Below are 18046 nucleotides of genomic sequence, written 5' to 3' on the forward strand. Positions count from 1 at the left end.
TGGTGTCTTTGTGGCAGAAACATTTCTAAAGAAAGCAATCGGTAATAGCAGTTAATATATATCATTTTACATTGAGCTGAGGAGTGAGGATAGACCATCATGCACGGTTTACAGGTTTTGTTTAAGTAATGAAGATGGGATTTGTCATAATGTCTTTATGTATCACCTAGACGAGTAGTTCAATTTTTTTTGACTGAGGGTCTGAAGTTTGCCATGTCAGAACACAATGTATTAAATAACAGTATTCCTCTAGTAAACCATGGTTTCTTTTTTGTCCCCTGGTAGGGCTCATGTTTAAATCTGGTATTGCACAGCAAGCATGTACAGCACTTTCAGATTATTTTTACAATATAAAGTGCATTAGAATCTGTACACAATTATAAACCCCAAAAATCAAAGCCAAAGCACCTCGCTACCTACTTTTGTGTACTCCTGAGCCACTGGTTTAGACTGGGAAACACTGCAGTAAACTATACTGCTGGACAGCATAAAGTAAAGGCGTGAATGCCCTGTCTGATAGAATTTTATACTAAAGTACAACATGTGCATGTGTGTGCGGCACTGAGTGCACGTGCACACACACCATGTGCGGCACTGAGTGCACGTGCACGCGCACACACACACACACACACACACACACACACACACACACAACTGTTGCGGTGATTGGCCAATACTGGTCTTTCACATATATACAGTCTCAGCAATCAGACCAACAATAATGTACTGATAAGATCAGCACAAATATGAGATTTCAACACAATGGATTATATTTCTATGATTTTCATATTTACTGTCGAGTAGACTACAGACTACTGACAAGAACTAGTCTAAAAACGAAATCCCCCAAATTAACTGTCTGAATGTTTAAAACGTGATTCAAATTTAGCCATGCAAAAGGGTTTTGCTCCCAGATTACAATAAAAATCAGCAGCAGTGTCAATGGTGTACTGGTTAAGATGGTTCGTCCGGCACCTTGCTGCCCTGTTTCAATCCGGAAAAGCTTCCTACCTCTTGGCCTTATTAATGTCCAATTAAAAGAAAATCAGAAAGTGGATCGTGGGGATCCACATAGGACTGGCATGGCATGAGGATTTTGGACTTCATGTGGCCAGCCTGTGACTATCACACCTAAGTCCAAATTTAGGCAAGGTCTCAGCCTGATCCGACCGAGCCCCATTCACTTCCATAATAAAATGAAAGTTAAATATCTCATGCGGTTAAAAAAGGTATAAAACATAAAAGAAAAACTAATGTGGAGGTGCTTCTTTGGCCTACTGGCAGTGTGCACAAGAAATGTGACACAGATCCACTCGGTTTGTGAGATTAGCTCCGGACACACACAGACAGAACATTAGGGATGAGTACAGAAACTTCCAGTACCTACTGAACCGAATCACAACGGAGATTTCGGTGATTCGTTTTGGTGCCACTTAATGTCTGAGCTGTCAATTCGCCCCTTAGTGCTCTAAAGCAGACATTACAGGCAACAAACGTGTGACTACTAGTAAGCAAGCTTGTAGATCTCCTTAATCTCCAACTGTTAACAGTTTAAATACAGTAGAATGCCACAATCAAATTTGCCGTGGCAATAGAAATTTAAAAAACATGTCATTGCCCCCCCCCCTCCCTTTTGGGTTGTTTTTTTGTTATTAATTGAAGAGTATCAGTATACTGTAGGCACCAGCATCAATTTCAAAGTACCGGTTTAGCAACGATTAGACCCAAACGATAGCCAGCCCTACCAACCTAATTACCGACAGCTAGCCTACTGCAAAGCCATGCCATAAAATTATGAAAAGGAGAGGACACACCTTCACCATCCACATTGGTCCGGGATCTAAAACTCCCTCCATTGAACCAGCCCTAAAATACTCACAAATTCACATTCAGTGCAACAACGACAAGCTGAAGGAAACAGCAAGCACACTAGATAGAGCCTGCAAGAAAGATATGGTTTGAGAGTGAGAGAGAGAAAAAGTCCATGCCGGAGGACGGAGATTCGGAGAATAGCCCCCACTAGAGAGACAAGGAGAAAAGGAGAGACCCAGACACGGAGAGAGAAAAAGAGAGAGGTCCAGCATTGGCCAGTCAGATTCACCCTCTTGTTTATTGTGTTAGGAGGGAGAATGAGAAGGCCCTGTTTACATTTTCAACCTGATAGTCATTAAAAATCACATGGGTCATTACAAAGTTTTGTGTGTGCCTTCTCAGTGCATCTTGGTCCTGTGTGTGTGTATGCCCATGTGTGGTCTGAGCCCTTACATATAAACATTAGAATGACAGCACAATATTCATGGGCTTAACATCGACACACAATTCATCTCAGTATTGTTTCATAGGGTGGGAGATATAACGTGTATATAAGTGTATTTGTATTTATTTATTTATGGCCAGCAATATTATACATGTCACTCTGGATACTGTTAACAGAGGAGAAGGTGTGCACATCTTGTACCTATATTTAGGCCAGGTGCTGGACATCAAGGCAAGAATCAAGGAGAAGCAGGTAAAACATTCACATACTGGTTTAAAGCTCCCAAAACGTACTTTATTTAATGGCGCAACGTTTCGACCTTATAGGTCTTCATCAGGCAGCAAATATTTCAGTGACAATTTAAAGATATATATATATATATATATATACACACACACACACACACATACAATAATCATTGGCTAATGATAATATAAAGCACCTGGGAGTCTGGATACTGGTACCAGACCTATCATACTGTAGTACGATGCGGTTCGTCTTAAATTCCATGTTACGGGGCACCGATGGGCTAGTGGTTAAGGCGCATACCACATAAAGGCTCTAATGCAGCCTGACAGCAAGTCGTGGGTTCGATTCCCAAGCCCGATGACCTTTGCTGCGTGCCTTTCACCCCATTGTCACTATACACTGTACTATCCAAATAAGGCAGAAAAGCCCCAAAAATTATATTAAAAAAATTCTGTTTGAATATGGTTGATATATAATTCAACAGGTTATGTGTAAATTATGTTAGTGTATGATGTTTTAAAATATTGTTCCACTTTTGTGTCCCCTTTGAATTTTGAGCACCTGTAGTTATGTGTTTGTGTGTCTTGTTAATGAACAAACACTCGACACACAAGCATTGTGAAGTCACGAGCTGTGTCACACGCCGTTGTATGCCTCAGGTGCCGATTTTCTAGTCTAACCAAGATGCTTCCGTTTTAATCACATCCACTAAACACAAACAGACAAAGAAGCACACAGATGCAGACACAAAGAAGTGCATAGACAGACAGACAGACACAGACACAGCACCAACACCCACACAAGAGCCATAAACAATTATGTCCATTATTAATTATGTCAGTTAACAACATATAGGCACAGACTAGTTGCAGATTAATGAAAGATGTTGGACTACCGGCCCAGACCCCAGGTTGGGAAACATGCGGTCTGCTTAAACAATGACTACTTAAACAATGACTACATGTAGCATCCTACAGTTAAATATTTGAAAAATGTTTGGTGTACATTTGAATCTTCCTGGAGATGGATGGGTCCCCCACCATTGCTTGCTACACAGGGATACTGTAAAACATGGCAAAATGATTTTGAAAGCCAGTTGAAACTTTTTTTCCACTGAGCAGTTACACTGGAACAAGTGGAGATAAATGCCTTGAGATTTCGGCCTATCGATACGTCTGGTGACATTTAAATTCAATGTATTGGCTGAAACAGTGGAGAAAGTGGCCGCAGACAAACCTACCAAAGATAATCTTCTAAAACCTTACTGTTAATGTTTACAAAAACTATTTGGCCCAGCACTTGTCACAAGTCAATGTCACAAGTCAAATCTGCATGAATTTCTTACCAAATTCTTGGGTTTAGTGGTCAAGAGAGAGGGCACCAGCATGAAAATAATCTTAATATCTGAATACATTACATCTTGAATTGTATACACAGGATCCCAATGGAAACAAGTCATAGTGCTTTCTTCGGTTAACCTTTTAGCATCCTTTTGTATGAACTGTACCTCTGTGCTTTTTTTGCAAATCGTTAATAAAATACTCAATCAATCAATCTTTACCATATCAGGTAGGTAGTGAAGATCAGAGAGAGAAAGAGAGAGAGAGAGACAGAAAGACAGACAGACAGCTAAAGAGAGCAAAAGAGTAGAGGAGATATGAAAGATACAGGACAATGAACCAGTACAGTACGAGTTGTGAAAATAGGCCAGGATAGCATTGCAAAATCCCTAAATTCTACACAACCATCTTGGTAACTCCCTGGTATTAATTGACCAGCTCAGTGGCCTACTGGCCTTGTGGTTAGAGTATCCGCTCTAAGATTGGGAGGTTGGAGTTCGATTCTGGGTCACACCAAGACTATAAAAATGAGACCTAATGCCCCCCTGCTTGGCACTCAGCATCAAGGGTTGGATTGGGGTAAGTTCCTGCGACATACTAGCATCATGTCAAGGGGTGTACTTGTACATCATGGCTGAGGGATGTTTCTCACACTAACCAGAAACAGGATATTTAGGTAGCTATTCCAGGTTCAAGTTGCTAAAGCCACTAATATCGGACTTAGGACTAGGCAAGGGGCATTACCCTGCAAAAGTTACTATTCTGGGACACCTCCCTTACCCGCTAAACACCTGCGCTACCCGTTACATTATGCATAGGTGTGGTTTGGGCGTTACAATGATAAAACCAATCACCATGCCAGATGCCATTACCTTTAAGAGAAGACTGCGCTAGCCATTATCCCCAATCCAATATACGCTCTCCTATCTCCCTGTCTGCAGTGTTGCCTGGTCTGATTATTATAAGCCACATTGGGCTTGTTTTTCTGAAGTTGCGTGTAAATAATGGTAGAACGGTTGTGAGCTTGTAGATCGTCTATTTTCAAATAGCCAACATATATAAATTGTTTAATGGACAACATATATAGGTTTGAAGTGCTCATGTGGCCTATTATAGTCGCTTCTTTTGGGATTGTTTTCATAGACCTGGTTGCTTATTTCTCGCAAATTCTGGCAACAACTCTGCAGCCGCACTGTGGGGATTGTACATGGAGCACACCCACCCGATGTTTGGCTTCTAAGCTCTGTACTTTAATAGCCTTTCAATAAAACCACATTTGATAGACATAAGTATCACCTACATGTTACTGATTAGAGAGAATTTTATATTTTTGTTATCAGTTCATTATTTCCTGCTCGATGAATAAAACTGACGTGTGTAAATTGGAGCATTGCATTGCGCGATGCACAAATTGTCTTCTTTAAATAGACATCTTATATAAATACAATTGACACAAGGAATTGACACCCTCCCTTCTGCTGATTATAGTAAAATTAAAATCACAGAGATTTGTTGACAATAATAGCCTAGTAGAGAGAGGTGCGCGCTGTGCGTCCTGGCCGTCTCCACGAATCCATGTGCGCTCTTGCGGGTGGTTTTAGAATCCGCTGTGCGCTTTCCCCAAAGCTGCACCCGTGTGTGTGGGCAGAATAGCAATTTGGGGATATACCAATAACACGCCCACGGGCACACCTCCACCCGCAAATAACGGTGTCGGCATAACGGAGAACGGGTATAGCAGGTGCAGAATAGCGTTTAGGGACAGCGCCAGCTCCCTTATCCGTATTTAACGGGTAATGGATAGAAAATCGCGGGTATTGATCATACTTACTCTGCATTGAATCCGTTGACATGCAGAATCCTCATCTGTTTGACAATGGTGCTCTTTCCTGACTCTCCAGCTCCTGAGAGAGAGAGAGAGAGGCAGAGAGAGAGAGAGAATGAGATGACAGAACTACTCGACTTCCTGGTTGAGGTTATATGGTGCCCCTGATTTACAGTAACATGACCAAAGTAATGTTAAATTATTTCACATAGTTTGTGTCTGTAGGACACAGGAACAGACACATAAAGATGTGAGGAGTCATTGGCAATGTGGAACAAGACCACATACAAAGGCTTGTTGGCATAAGGTAAGATGCCTGCATCTAAAATATCAGAGAATAGGATGATGCCTGCTGATACAACTATAGACAGTCTAAGTTTAGCTAAGCTCAATAATACACTAAGGTCTAAGACAGCCGATATCTGCGATGCAATTCCTTGTTTCTGACAAGTCACCTGGGTGAGTTAACCCAGGTCTGTGTGTATATATCCATCTCTGTCTGTACACACTATGGAAACATAATGGATACAGGAAGAACAGAAAGTCATAGTTTGTGTGTTGAGAGAGGACACAGTAAGTAGGGACACAGAAGGTTGACACTCAGCTGTGATTAGAATAGATCCTACTAGGCTAGTTGAAAGTCTACGCAGGTCCAGTGGTGGAAGGCTTGGTACAACCATCAAACCTTACATAAAAAACAATTCCACAGGAAAGTTTCACAAAAGCCCTACGCAGAGCACTCTTCAAAACACTAAAATGTAAGTACCACTGCACTTAAAGTCGTGGTGAAATGGCTTTTTCTGTCATTTTATTTCGAAATTTCACTTTGAAATGTCGTCTCAATCTGGTCAACCAATCAGAAGGTCGCATCCCTTCAGGCTATGTAAACGATGGAATCTCACTCACTGCAGCTGTGTGCAGCAGAGGACTAGCATTTGTAGCCTGCCGCTCATGCTGCCCAAGGGAGAGAGACGGCCAGTGTGAAGCGTGTTTATTACTACGTTGCTTATTTCGAACCTAAATTGTTTTCAGATACATATTTTAGTGTGCTGATTATGTTTGAAATTAGTAATACACCGTAATACATCTGGACGTCATCTTGAATGAGATAAAAAATGGAGTAGCTCTGTAATATCAGGTGTGTTTGGAGGAACGTGAGCTATGGGAATCAAACAGGTGAATGAAATCAAGATTCATTCATATTCATGACAGTCAATCTACGCATGTCATCACGCAATATGTTTTCGTTGGACAGGAAGTAATTAAGATTGGCTTTTTAGGGACTTTTGATATTTATGACAGGCCCGCACCACGGAGATCGTCTCATTACACGCACGGGGGTCCGGTAGAATCAAGGGGGGGGGGGGGGGGGGGGGGGGGTAATGGCCGGTCGCGATCCTCTATTCCGGAGCTATGGCCAGTTCAATGTGGCTTGTTTTGGCTAAAAACAACTGAAAACCGAGAAAAAATTACTTTTATAAATCCTTTAGCATGAATGGAAACTAGCTTTTTTTTGGTTGCGATCACGTGATTTCTGGGTGTACTCTTCTTTGGTGGTGCTTGGATCATTCACAGGCTGCGGAGCAGAGTCCTGCACGGGTCCAATTTTGAGAACCCGCGCCCGCCCCGTCCGTCAATAATCAGATACGTAGACCGCCCCGTCAGCCGTGATTATTTCAAAATACGAACCAGAACCGCGCCTCAAATAATGGACCCGTTGTCCGCCCGCTTACCCATGATTACATGCAGAGTCAAATTTAAATAGCCTACAGACAGTCACTCAATTTAAAAGTGTGTTGAAATGTGTTGAAAGGGATAGTAGCCTTCAACAATAGCGCTACATTCAGTGATCAGGTTCGTTCAGGAAATCAAGTGAAGACGGAGGAGCGAGCTTTAGCCACACGCGAACGCGCATATACGCACCACGCATGTGTTGTTGTTTACACTGTCAGATGGTTTTAATTTGAAGGTTTAACAGGATGTTCAATGTGTTTTTGTGAGTTAAGATAACTGACCGGCGTACTCTATGCCGTTGTGCTGCGTTAAGTTACACAAGTTGTTTGGGCGGAAACAGTGCCCTCTGATTTTCACAATAAAATGTTACCCACCGTGTTTAGTTCAGTACCGCCCGTCCCTGTACCCGTGAACTTATTAAAGTATATTTTTCACCCGTTTTCACCCGTCAAGCGCGGGTACCCGTCGGGTATCCGACGGTGGGTTTGTAGATCCGATTTTTTTCAGTGGCTTCTATGCCCAAGATGAGTGCTCAGACTCTCCTCGCTATTCCTACCGGCCTATGAGCAATCATCAAAAAAAATTGTCAGAACATCTAAGTTTTTCTTTACAAATCAAGAGTTAATAGCCTAATTATTCAAATTAAATAAAAATCGAATATCGAATCGAATCCCAAGCTTAAAATCGAAAGTCGAATCGAAGCTTAGGCGTATCGTGACACCTCTAGTTAAAAAACGTAAAAGAAAAAAAAACACCAAACCAAATGTCGGTCCCTCTTCTCCATCTCTCTGTTCCATTGCGATTGTCTGCCTGGTTATTTTGTCTCTCTCTCTCTTTCTCAGATGTGATACAATGTCTGTATTTTTGTTTTTACTGAATGAGTCCACAGACACAAGTAACCGTAAGCAACTCATTACTTATGTTCTCTTTTTCCCCCCACAAAGTTGTTAAGTGGAGAGACATGAAGCAGAAGAGTACAAGAATAGAGCATGAAGACAAGAGACAAGAGCGACTTGAGCTACCATAATCTATTCTATAAATGCACAGAATCTGTGTGTGTCCGTCTCTGCTTCCCCCGCATACTGTATCTTGAGAACCATCCGACCAATCGACTTCAGACTTGGCGTATGTATCAAAAAGAACCGAAGGGAGTGCAGTAGAGTTGGGAAATAAATGTTCTAATCTCGAATATCCGTTGAATGTGGGGGGGAAAATGCACATTCGAATGTGAACATTTATATTCTATTAGTGGGCGTGGCTACCGCCACATTTTTTATATTGTCAATTATGTGCACCCTGACGGTCTTCAGTACCAGACCAAAGAGGCCGGGGATTAAGTGGTTAATGCCTCCACGAGTCTTGAAACACTTCCACATGACAGTGATTTTTTTGTATTTTTTGAAAATGTGTCTCTGAACAGGACATTTAATTTGCTTCCCATGTATACATTACGATGGGGAGGCTACTGGCCAATCACAGCAGGCCTTTGCTTTAGGCTTTCAAAAGAACAGTTTCTCCAATCCGCAATTAATTAATTTATTATTATTATTTTGTCTCCTCTTCACTCATCATCTTACTTAAACATATAGCCTCTGCTGAGATCCAATCCGCCATCTTGTTTTTCTTGAAAATGTGTTTATTTAATGTACATGACTGTCGGACATGTATTGTTGTGTGTAAGAGGACCACAATTGGAATTATCCTCATGAAGTTTTAACTATGTTGATTATTTTTTAATAAACTAAACTAAACTAAATCTTACTAACATCTTTGACCATGAAATAATCTTTTATTAGTTTTTCTGTGTGTCAAAAAGTTCATATTTACACCAGTGTCTGTGAAGCAGTTAGTTTGTTAATACTGAAAATAGGAAAGCAAAAGATGTCCAGAGTGACTAGCGTGGAGGCTAAACTCCAGTTGTCTGGTAGATGCTGTTCCCCTCTAGAGCGGATATGGAAACTGTCTCTGTGTTTGCATGTATGTATGTGTGTATGTGTATGTGTATGTGTATGTGTATGTGTATGTGTATGTGTATGTGTATGTGTATATGTGTGTGTGTGTGTGTGTGTGTGTGTGTGTGAGAGAAACTGGAAATCACCGGATATAGTGGCGGGCTTTAGACTGGATCTGAGCACTGAACAGTAAATAGAAACCGTTCAACAGATAGCATTATAAATAACCCGCTGGCCCAAATGTACTTTTTAAACCGCTCGGGCCGGCAGAACACACCTTGCATTCTCCAAACACAGACGTTATCAAATGTAACTCAATATCATAAACGACAGAGTCACATACCTGACAAAATGGCCGGGTGGTTTGTTTATTTTTGGAACACAGTTCTTATTATGATCTAAGATTCCCCTATGGGAAATCCAATACAAAAAATAACCCTGTGACACTAACTCTGGGGGAGCCCGAGATCGAACTGGGATCCTCACGGTTGCCATCCGGCCGCTCTATCGGCCACTCTACCCCTGAGCCACTGCATAGTAGCTAGTTAGTATTTATATTATTTACTTATTTATTTACACATGATATGGAATAGACCCAGTGATGAGTTTTTTTTTTATTAATTTTGTGTCCTTATTATGGGGGTCAATTCTTGATTCCTGGGCCAGTGTTTAGAGTGGTGGGGCCAGTGATCTTAAAAAGTCAAAGTGACTAACTTGCCCTGATCCGGTTCTCTCCTCCTGATCAGTGCTAAGTAGCACAGGTCTACTCGGTTCGCTCGGGTATTACACATAAATAAATTGAGCCTTTGTCAAGTCCCGCCCGTGGAGCTGGTGCTTGGTGGCGGCCATAGCTGAATGGTTAGAAAGCCCGCCTGGGAAGCCAAAGGTCCCAGGTTCGATTCCAGGCCTCAGCAACGTGTTCAAGTGCCCCACTTAACCCCTAACTGCTCCTCGAGCGCTACACTCAAAAGTGCTCACTGCTCCTAGGATGAGTAAAATGCGGACAATGAGGACAAATTTCACATACAGTACAGTATGTGAAAATATACAGTGGGGGACCAACTTATTATTGCTTGGTCAAAAATCCTCTCTCCATCCACTACCGTTGAAACGTGTTTTTCAGTTGCCAAAAAAAGAGTTCCAAATGTTTTTCCTTGAATAGTGCAGTGTTTCATACCCAGCTTGGCTAGTGGTAGAATTGGCCACCTTTGAATGAAACCCAATAAATAGCATACTTCCTGATTGCACAAGTGATAGTTTTATCTTGTGAGACAATGCAAAAAAAACTAGGACACTCAAATCACCTAGAAAAACGTACCATTTTGATATAGACACCGACCTGAATGGTCGTAGAATTTGCACAATATGTCACGGAATATTAAGAGTAAAGTCATGGAATCTGATTAGCAACATGTTCATGAGTGTGAGATACCAAAGTCATGACACTTATTCCGCTTTGGATTTCAGTGCAGCTTTTATAAGAGGTATGACTGAAGCTTTTACTGTTTGAAGCCAATTTCATTGTTCAAAGTGTTTGTCAAAAGACAATACAAGTACAGTGGTAAAATACAATTTTATAATATAGACTATAAGGCTAAGTTTAGTAACTATAGTGTACCACAAAATATTAACATCTTTAAAGTTACACTTTGTAACTTTCATGTCAACCATTACCCATCTGTCCGGTACAATTTAGGAATTTAGCAGATGCTCTTATCCAGAGCAACTTACAATAATAAGCAGGTAATCACATACTGTACATAGAATGGAGAGAGACATTGTAGTGCCTCAGGAAACTAGGATCACAGGTAAACCAAGAGCCTAGCATCAGTTTAAACACAATACTATCAAAAATAATAATCTGTACATTGAGACAATAGGATACCAGAAGGTAAAATTTGACACGCTATCTAAATTACATTCTTAACATCGTAGTAAAGAAAAAACAAGCCTAAGTAACAAAACATGAGAACGAATGACCACTGTATGTCTGCATGGTAGTCATATCTTGGTCAGTCGCTAGCATCAACCAAGCAGGAGCTGGCAGGAAGGGGTACAGGGAGAGTGAAGTGCTAGGGGGTGAGGTGGAGTCTGAAGAGGTGAGTCTTAAGATTACGGCGGAAAAATGTCATACGTATGTCAAATGTCATACCCAAGATTCGAACCTGGGTCGCCGTGCAAGTGCTGATTTTTTCTTTTCTTTTTTTTTACCACTGAGCTAATAGAGCCTGCCAGCTCGCTCAAGAGAGGAATAGAATTTTGACATTCAGGCAGTACCACTTGTGAACCAATAGTGGTCAAACCAGACCAGAGGATATAAATGTCTCAACAGAAGCGCATGGGGACCGAATACAATCACTGCAATTGTGTAAGTTACATATACATTAATAAATAACATATATATTAATTATTTAATTATATTTGTAGCTTTAAAGAGTCTACACCATGAAAATCACTTTTTTCTTGGTTTTTTGTATTTTTTGGGGTCCCCAGTGTCTCTTGTACCCCAAAAAATGTTTTTTTTTTAAATTCAGTCATTCCTTCTCATTTCATGGATTTTCAGAATGGGCGTGTCTGAACAGGCGATCTCAGAATGGCAATGTTTATGAGGTCATAAACATTTTTGATGGCAAACCCAATGTTAAATGAAAAGTGCCCGAATCGCTCCGAAACTTTTTCTACCCCCCCTAAGTGGGGGTCTACGAACAAATACTTCGGGCTCGGATTTTGGCTCCACCCCCCGGAAGTGGGTGAAACAGGCACCTCAAACACTTGGTGGAATTGTTCAAAAATGTTCAAAGTGTTTTTTTTTCGATTTTGTATTTTTCTTAGATGCTTCTTTTTATGCAAAATTTTTCCATTTCTTTTTTTTTTTTTTTAATATTTTTTTTTATTAACAGAATTTTGTATTAACAGAATTGCTCAGTAGCCCCCCCCTGCCCAAGAGGACGTTTTGGTATTGCAGCTGAAAGTGCTGTATAAGCCAGAGACAATTGACTTGGGATGAGTATATCTGAGTGATGATTTAGGCTCAAACCTTTTGAAAAAGGTTTGAGGGACATACACCATATGATATTAAATATCAAATATTTTTTTTTAATTCATGGTGTAGCTCCTTTAATACTATTGCTCTCCAGATAATAGGCCTACATCAGGTGTGTGTCGTGTGCGTCTCTGAAATGTTCCTTGTGTGTCTCTGAAATCCAAAGTTATGCTTAAAGGTTTACCCTGGTGATGTAACTGGGGTACAATCCATGAATGTGAAAACTGCAACCCTTACTTCCTGGTTTTTGGCCATTACCATCAGTGGCTGTGACATTGGCCTTGTTTGCTGTGTTACAGCAAAATAGCGATCTTGACTTAATAAACCATGAATCAGCCCGGACCGCTGGCGTAGCGGTCCCGGCACCTAGGCTCCAAAGTAGCCTGACAGTGCGTTGCGGGTCCCGATCCCATCTGTTGCTCCCAATCTCTCTCCCCATTTCCTGACAACCTATTATCCTATCAATAAAAAGCATAACAAAAATAAATAAATAAAATCTTAGGAAAAAAAAGAAAAAAAAAGAAAGGGCAATTGTCTCCGTCAATATGGGTTGTATCATAAATATTGTTTTTAAAGACGTCGTAAGATAATTGTCAACAATGAACTGGAATGAACATCAGTAGTATGAGTATCTAGTCCAGTTGTTCTTAACCAGTTCTCAACTGGGACAGAAGTGGGGCCCCACTTCCCCAGTATATTAAATAACACATTATACTTCTACTAAAGTTGTCTGAGAGTGATCCTGTCAGATCATACTGTAGTGACCCCACATGTGTGCAGTGATATAGTCCTGTGGGTCTACACACACTGTCTCAATGAGGAACTAACCACTAATTAATTGTAAGAGTTTATTTCCTAACTCTACATCATTTCCATCCATTTTGGACACATAATTATCCAAGTTCAATATTCAATACATCTGAAAATATACTGAAATATAGAGGAATTTTAGAAGTGTGAAATGCTATAATTAACTAGGGACTCACTTATCATGCTTGCTTACTAACCATTAAAAAAAAGTCTAATTATTTGATTCATTGTACTATAGTACACTACTTGACAGGCATCACTGTCAACAGGACCATCACTGATATTAAACTGATAGTAAGACGGTTGAGTATCAACATTATGCCGTCCATAGAAAGTATAGGAATTGGAGTAGGTTACTAGTGATCCTTCTGTGCTTGTTGTGGTATTGTTCGTCATTTATCTCCCCAAAATATACAAAATCACAAATAGCTAGGTCCAAAGTTGAATGACAAAGTTAAAACTGTCAAATTATATAACAGAAAGCTTAACTTAATGGCAGACATCTTTGTTTTTTGTTTTCAGGCGAGTTGTCCTTCTGCTTTCCTAAAGTCATCACAACTTCCTGCCGAGCATAAATACTGGCATGTCATTCAATAGGCCAGGTCTCAGGCATTTCTCTAATCAAATATTATGATTTTCAGAAAGTACATTGTGACTTCTTGGGCATGATAACCCAGGGCAAAATGAGGGCAGTATTGTCCATAATAGAAGACAGTGAGTAAAGTTTAACTATCATACTCTTTCTTAAGGCCAACAGTGTCTCTCATTCTCACACACACACACACACACACACACACACACACACACACACACACACACACACACACACACACACACACACACACACACACACACACACACACACACACACACACACACACACACACACACACACACACACACACACACACACACACACACAATGTTTAATGGGTTAAGAGAGATAGAGGTGTGTGTGTGTATGTATTGTTGTGGAATAAAAGCAAATGTGGAAAACCCATTATACAAATGAAAATTACTCAACATTATTTCTATTTAGAGGGAATTTGCCATGTCTTCTAGCATGTTTTGGTGGTGTGCAGTTGACTGTCAGTTCACAGCAACATGTCAGAAATCAGGATAGTGGTGCCACCTTGTAGCCTTTAGCATTGGCCAGTGCCATCTATTAGAAGGCTCTGGCATTGGCCAATGTTAAAATGTTGCACGTAACAACATCACTGAACTGAATGTAGTGCAGCCAGGAGAACGGAGCGGTGGTGTGTGGAGCTGTGGTTCTCAACCGTGACCCCCCCAAAATATTTTTTGAATTGGGGACCCCCCCCACACACACACACACACACACACACACACACACACACACACACACACACACACACACACACACACACACACACACACACACACACACACACACACACACACACACACACACACACTTGTTATTGTAAGAGGTGAGGCATTACATTTTCGATTCCACAGATAAAAAAATGTGAAAATAGCAGATGCACAAGCTCACAACGCGTTATGAACTTGAAGATCGTCTATTTTCACCTTTCTTGCCTCTTTCTTATATTATTTGACAATTTGACCAATGTTTCACCAGCTTTTATAGTATGGTGTGTTGATTACTTTTGATGCAGTAATGGTCTTTTTCTTTTCGAGGTATCAAAAGGGTCTTAAAAGTCCTTCAATTGTCACTTCACTATCATCTGGGGACCACCCCAAAATCATGTGGGGACCACCCCAAAATCATGTGGGGACCCCCCTGGGGGTCCAGACCCACAGGTTGAGAACCACTGGTGTGTGGAGAGTGAGAGGCCTTCATGCCTGCAAAAAAAAAAAGAAAGAAAAAACTCTTAACTTACCTAAAAGTAGTAGCCTGTGCGTTGCTCTGTATATCTGTTTGTCCTTTTGGAGTTGCTTCTCTATCTTTTTGTTTGCTTCTCGTTGTGCTTTCTCCTCATTTCTCTGGTCTTCGGTCTTGCTGTTGCCCAAACAACCCATCTTCCCGCAAGAAAAAAAAGGGGTCCAGCAGGGGAGGAGGAGGAGGAGGGGGGGGGGACGTGGAAAAAAATAAATAAATAAACAAACTATTCTAGATCCCTCGTTTGGCCCGCGAATTCGGGAGCAATATCAACGACATCTACACGGTTTGACGTTTTGTCGTCTGATCAAAAACGTTGTCCGTTCTCGTAAGACTGTCTCCAGCGTTATAAATTATGTGAACATAACGCGTATTTTTCAGCAGATCTTTGCTGTCAGAAAAAAAAAAGGGCAGGATACTGTTGATGACGACACCGAGGCCGCCTTCTCAGTTTAGCTGAATTTCTGTTCGGCTTTTTCCTTCTTCCCATGCAGTATCTGTTATATAGATACGAATTGTGACCAACGATTTAATGACTAAAAGGGGATTTCACCTCTTTGGCTTCCAATCGGAGGGAGCATAAACAGCCTATTTTGCATCTCCAGCGCGCGGCCCGGGTCTTGCGTCTCACTGTTGCCCGTGACAGGGACCCGAACTCGGCATGTCAGAAAAACTCGCCTGTACAATAATGGCACGGATCTTTTTGGCACGTTTTGTAACAAGCATTTCCACGATAACGCTTCTGTTTTCTACGTATTTCCCCTGGAAGTCTGTCTTTTCGTTCGCGCAAAAAAGACGGGCAGCAGAAGGAAAAGTGTTTGCACTTAAAAAACCAACTACATGTGTAATATTTTCATCGCTTCCGTCTTCATTCAACTCCTTTTTTCTATACATCAAACAAACCCCAAAGATCTCTTAATTTGCATATGGGGTTTTAGTATGGTTCCCAAAATAATTCCGTTTTCCGATTTTCCTCCTTATTTGAGATGGCTGTTCCTGTGCCTTTTTCCCCCTTTCCAAAAAGGCCTTCTTCTCTCTGCCCTCGCTTTTTGTTGCTGAATGTGTATCCTCTCTTCACATCACCGATAGTCCCCCACTCATTCCTGGGTCGGTTCCTGGATCCTTCTAAAACACGACAGCGACGCGAAAATCCTTCGAATTTCCCCACGTTTCTTGTAAAGCCCCGCTATCAGGCTGCAGTTTTATATTCCTTTTGAATCCGAATGGCAGCAGCAGCAGCAGGCTGTGACTATAGTACATGTGCATTTACATTCACAAATAATAGGACACAGGTTGTAACTAACAGCACATTCCACCGCGAAGGCCGCCGCTTCCTCCCGGGGGCTGGTTGGTTGGTCGTGGAAGAAGGTTCAAGATAGGAATCATCAATTCTTCAAGGTATTATTTGTTCCCCCTTTTCTTTTTCTCTCTCCGGGAATAGTATATTGAGACAGACAGCGTTGAAGAGACGGGGTGGGGCATAGCATAGCCTACAACGCTTCATGGGAAGGACCGAGAGAGAGAGAGAGAGAGAGCGTTTCCATCACATGATTACACAGAACGTCAGCATGGCCATATTTTGCGGAGAAAACGGCGCCCTCTTCAAAGAAAACGACAGATTATTTGGGGACCCACGACTCAGTCGACTATTTGGGAGGGGGTACATCACCCAGTGGTGGAAAAAGTACCCACATTTTTTACTTAAGTAAAAGTATCAATACATGCAATGGATATATACTCTGTTACACTTACAAGTACAAGTACGGAATTAAAATTGAGTAAAAGTACAAAAGTATTGGCATCAAAATATACTTAAGTACTAAAAGTAAAAGTACTCATTATGCACAATGTCCAATTTCACAAGTTTCCAAATGTATAAAATCCTTTGAGAATAGCAGATCTACAAGCTCAAAATGCTAGCTGTGAGCTTGATGTAGAGCTTTAGTGGGGCAGCGTAGCACGACAATCGTTCACTTTTGTGATTAAAGCGCCAAATTTGGTAGAGGTGTTGATTTATATATTGGGAACAAATCTGGATATTGGGCCATCACAAATTCTCACCCTGGTGGGCGTGGCAGCCATTTTTCAAAATGGCCACCAGCAGTTTATCAAATCTTCCTAATTTTTGTCCTAGTAGGCCGAAATGTTGCTCAAGTATGTGAGTATGAAGGTGTGTGGGTGTGTTCATGCTAATTGCCTAAAAGGGGGCGTTGCAATGGGAGCGGCCTAGATAACAGCAATATTTTGGGAGAATTGTTCAAATGGTGATACAAGCGGGAAATTTGGTACAAATCATCTTTGGAGATCACGCTTCGATTTAGGAAACCAGGCCACTCTTAAATCAAAGATGGCAGCCTTTTTTCAAGATGGCCGCCAAAATTAGTTTTTGCATATCTTTGCCTATAATCATTTGAGGTCAATCACCAGATCACCAAATAGCACTCCCATAGTATGTTTTTGAACATTTTCAAACAGGAGTTACCATTTATAACCATCTAAATTAAAACTTTTCAGAAACACACCCTACAACTGTGCTCACAGTCAAAGTTAGGGATTAAAGGGGACACACCATGAATTTCATTTTTTTTTTGGGGGGGGGGTATTTTTTGGGCTCCCCAGTGTCTCTTGTACCCCAAAAAATATATTTTTTTAACATTCAGTCATTCATTCTCATTTCAGAGATTTTCAGAATGGGCGTGTCTGAACAGGCCATTTCAGAATGGCAATGCAAGTGACATCACTTGCATTGCCATTGCATTGATGCTGGCCAGACAGAATTGCTCAGTAGCCCCCCCCCTGCCCAATAGGACGTTTTGGTATTGCAGCTGAAAGTGCTGTATAAGCCAGAGACAATTGACTTGGGATGAGTATATCTGAGTGATGATTTAGGCTCAAACCTTTTGAAAAAGGTTTGAGGGACATACACCATATGATATTAAATGTCAACAAAAAATTTTTTATTCATGGTGTAG

General features: G+C 41.1%; 1 protein-coding gene across 1 annotated transcript in view; it reads right to left on the reverse strand.

The window, feature by feature from the left end:
- Positions 1–16594, reverse strand: part of LOC308096181 (guanine nucleotide-binding protein G(s) subunit alpha) — a 41088-nt gene extending 24494 nt beyond the window's left edge. The window contains exons 1-2 of the mRNA XM_080443511.1: positions 15076–16594; positions 5678–5750 (exon numbers count right to left, since the gene is read on the reverse strand). Of these exons, the coding sequence (XP_080299637.1) occupies positions 5678–5750; positions 15076–15214 (212 nt within the window). The 5' untranslated portion in view covers positions 15215–16594. The remainder of the gene's footprint in view (positions 1–5677; positions 5751–15075) is intronic.
- Positions 16595–18046: the final 1452 nt, after the last annotated feature.

This window comes from Gymnoscopelus braueri, assembly GCF_963280865.1.
Source record: "Gymnoscopelus braueri genome assembly, chromosome: 12".
Classification (NCBI taxonomy): domain Eukaryota; kingdom Metazoa; phylum Chordata; class Actinopteri; order Myctophiformes; family Myctophidae; genus Gymnoscopelus; species Gymnoscopelus braueri.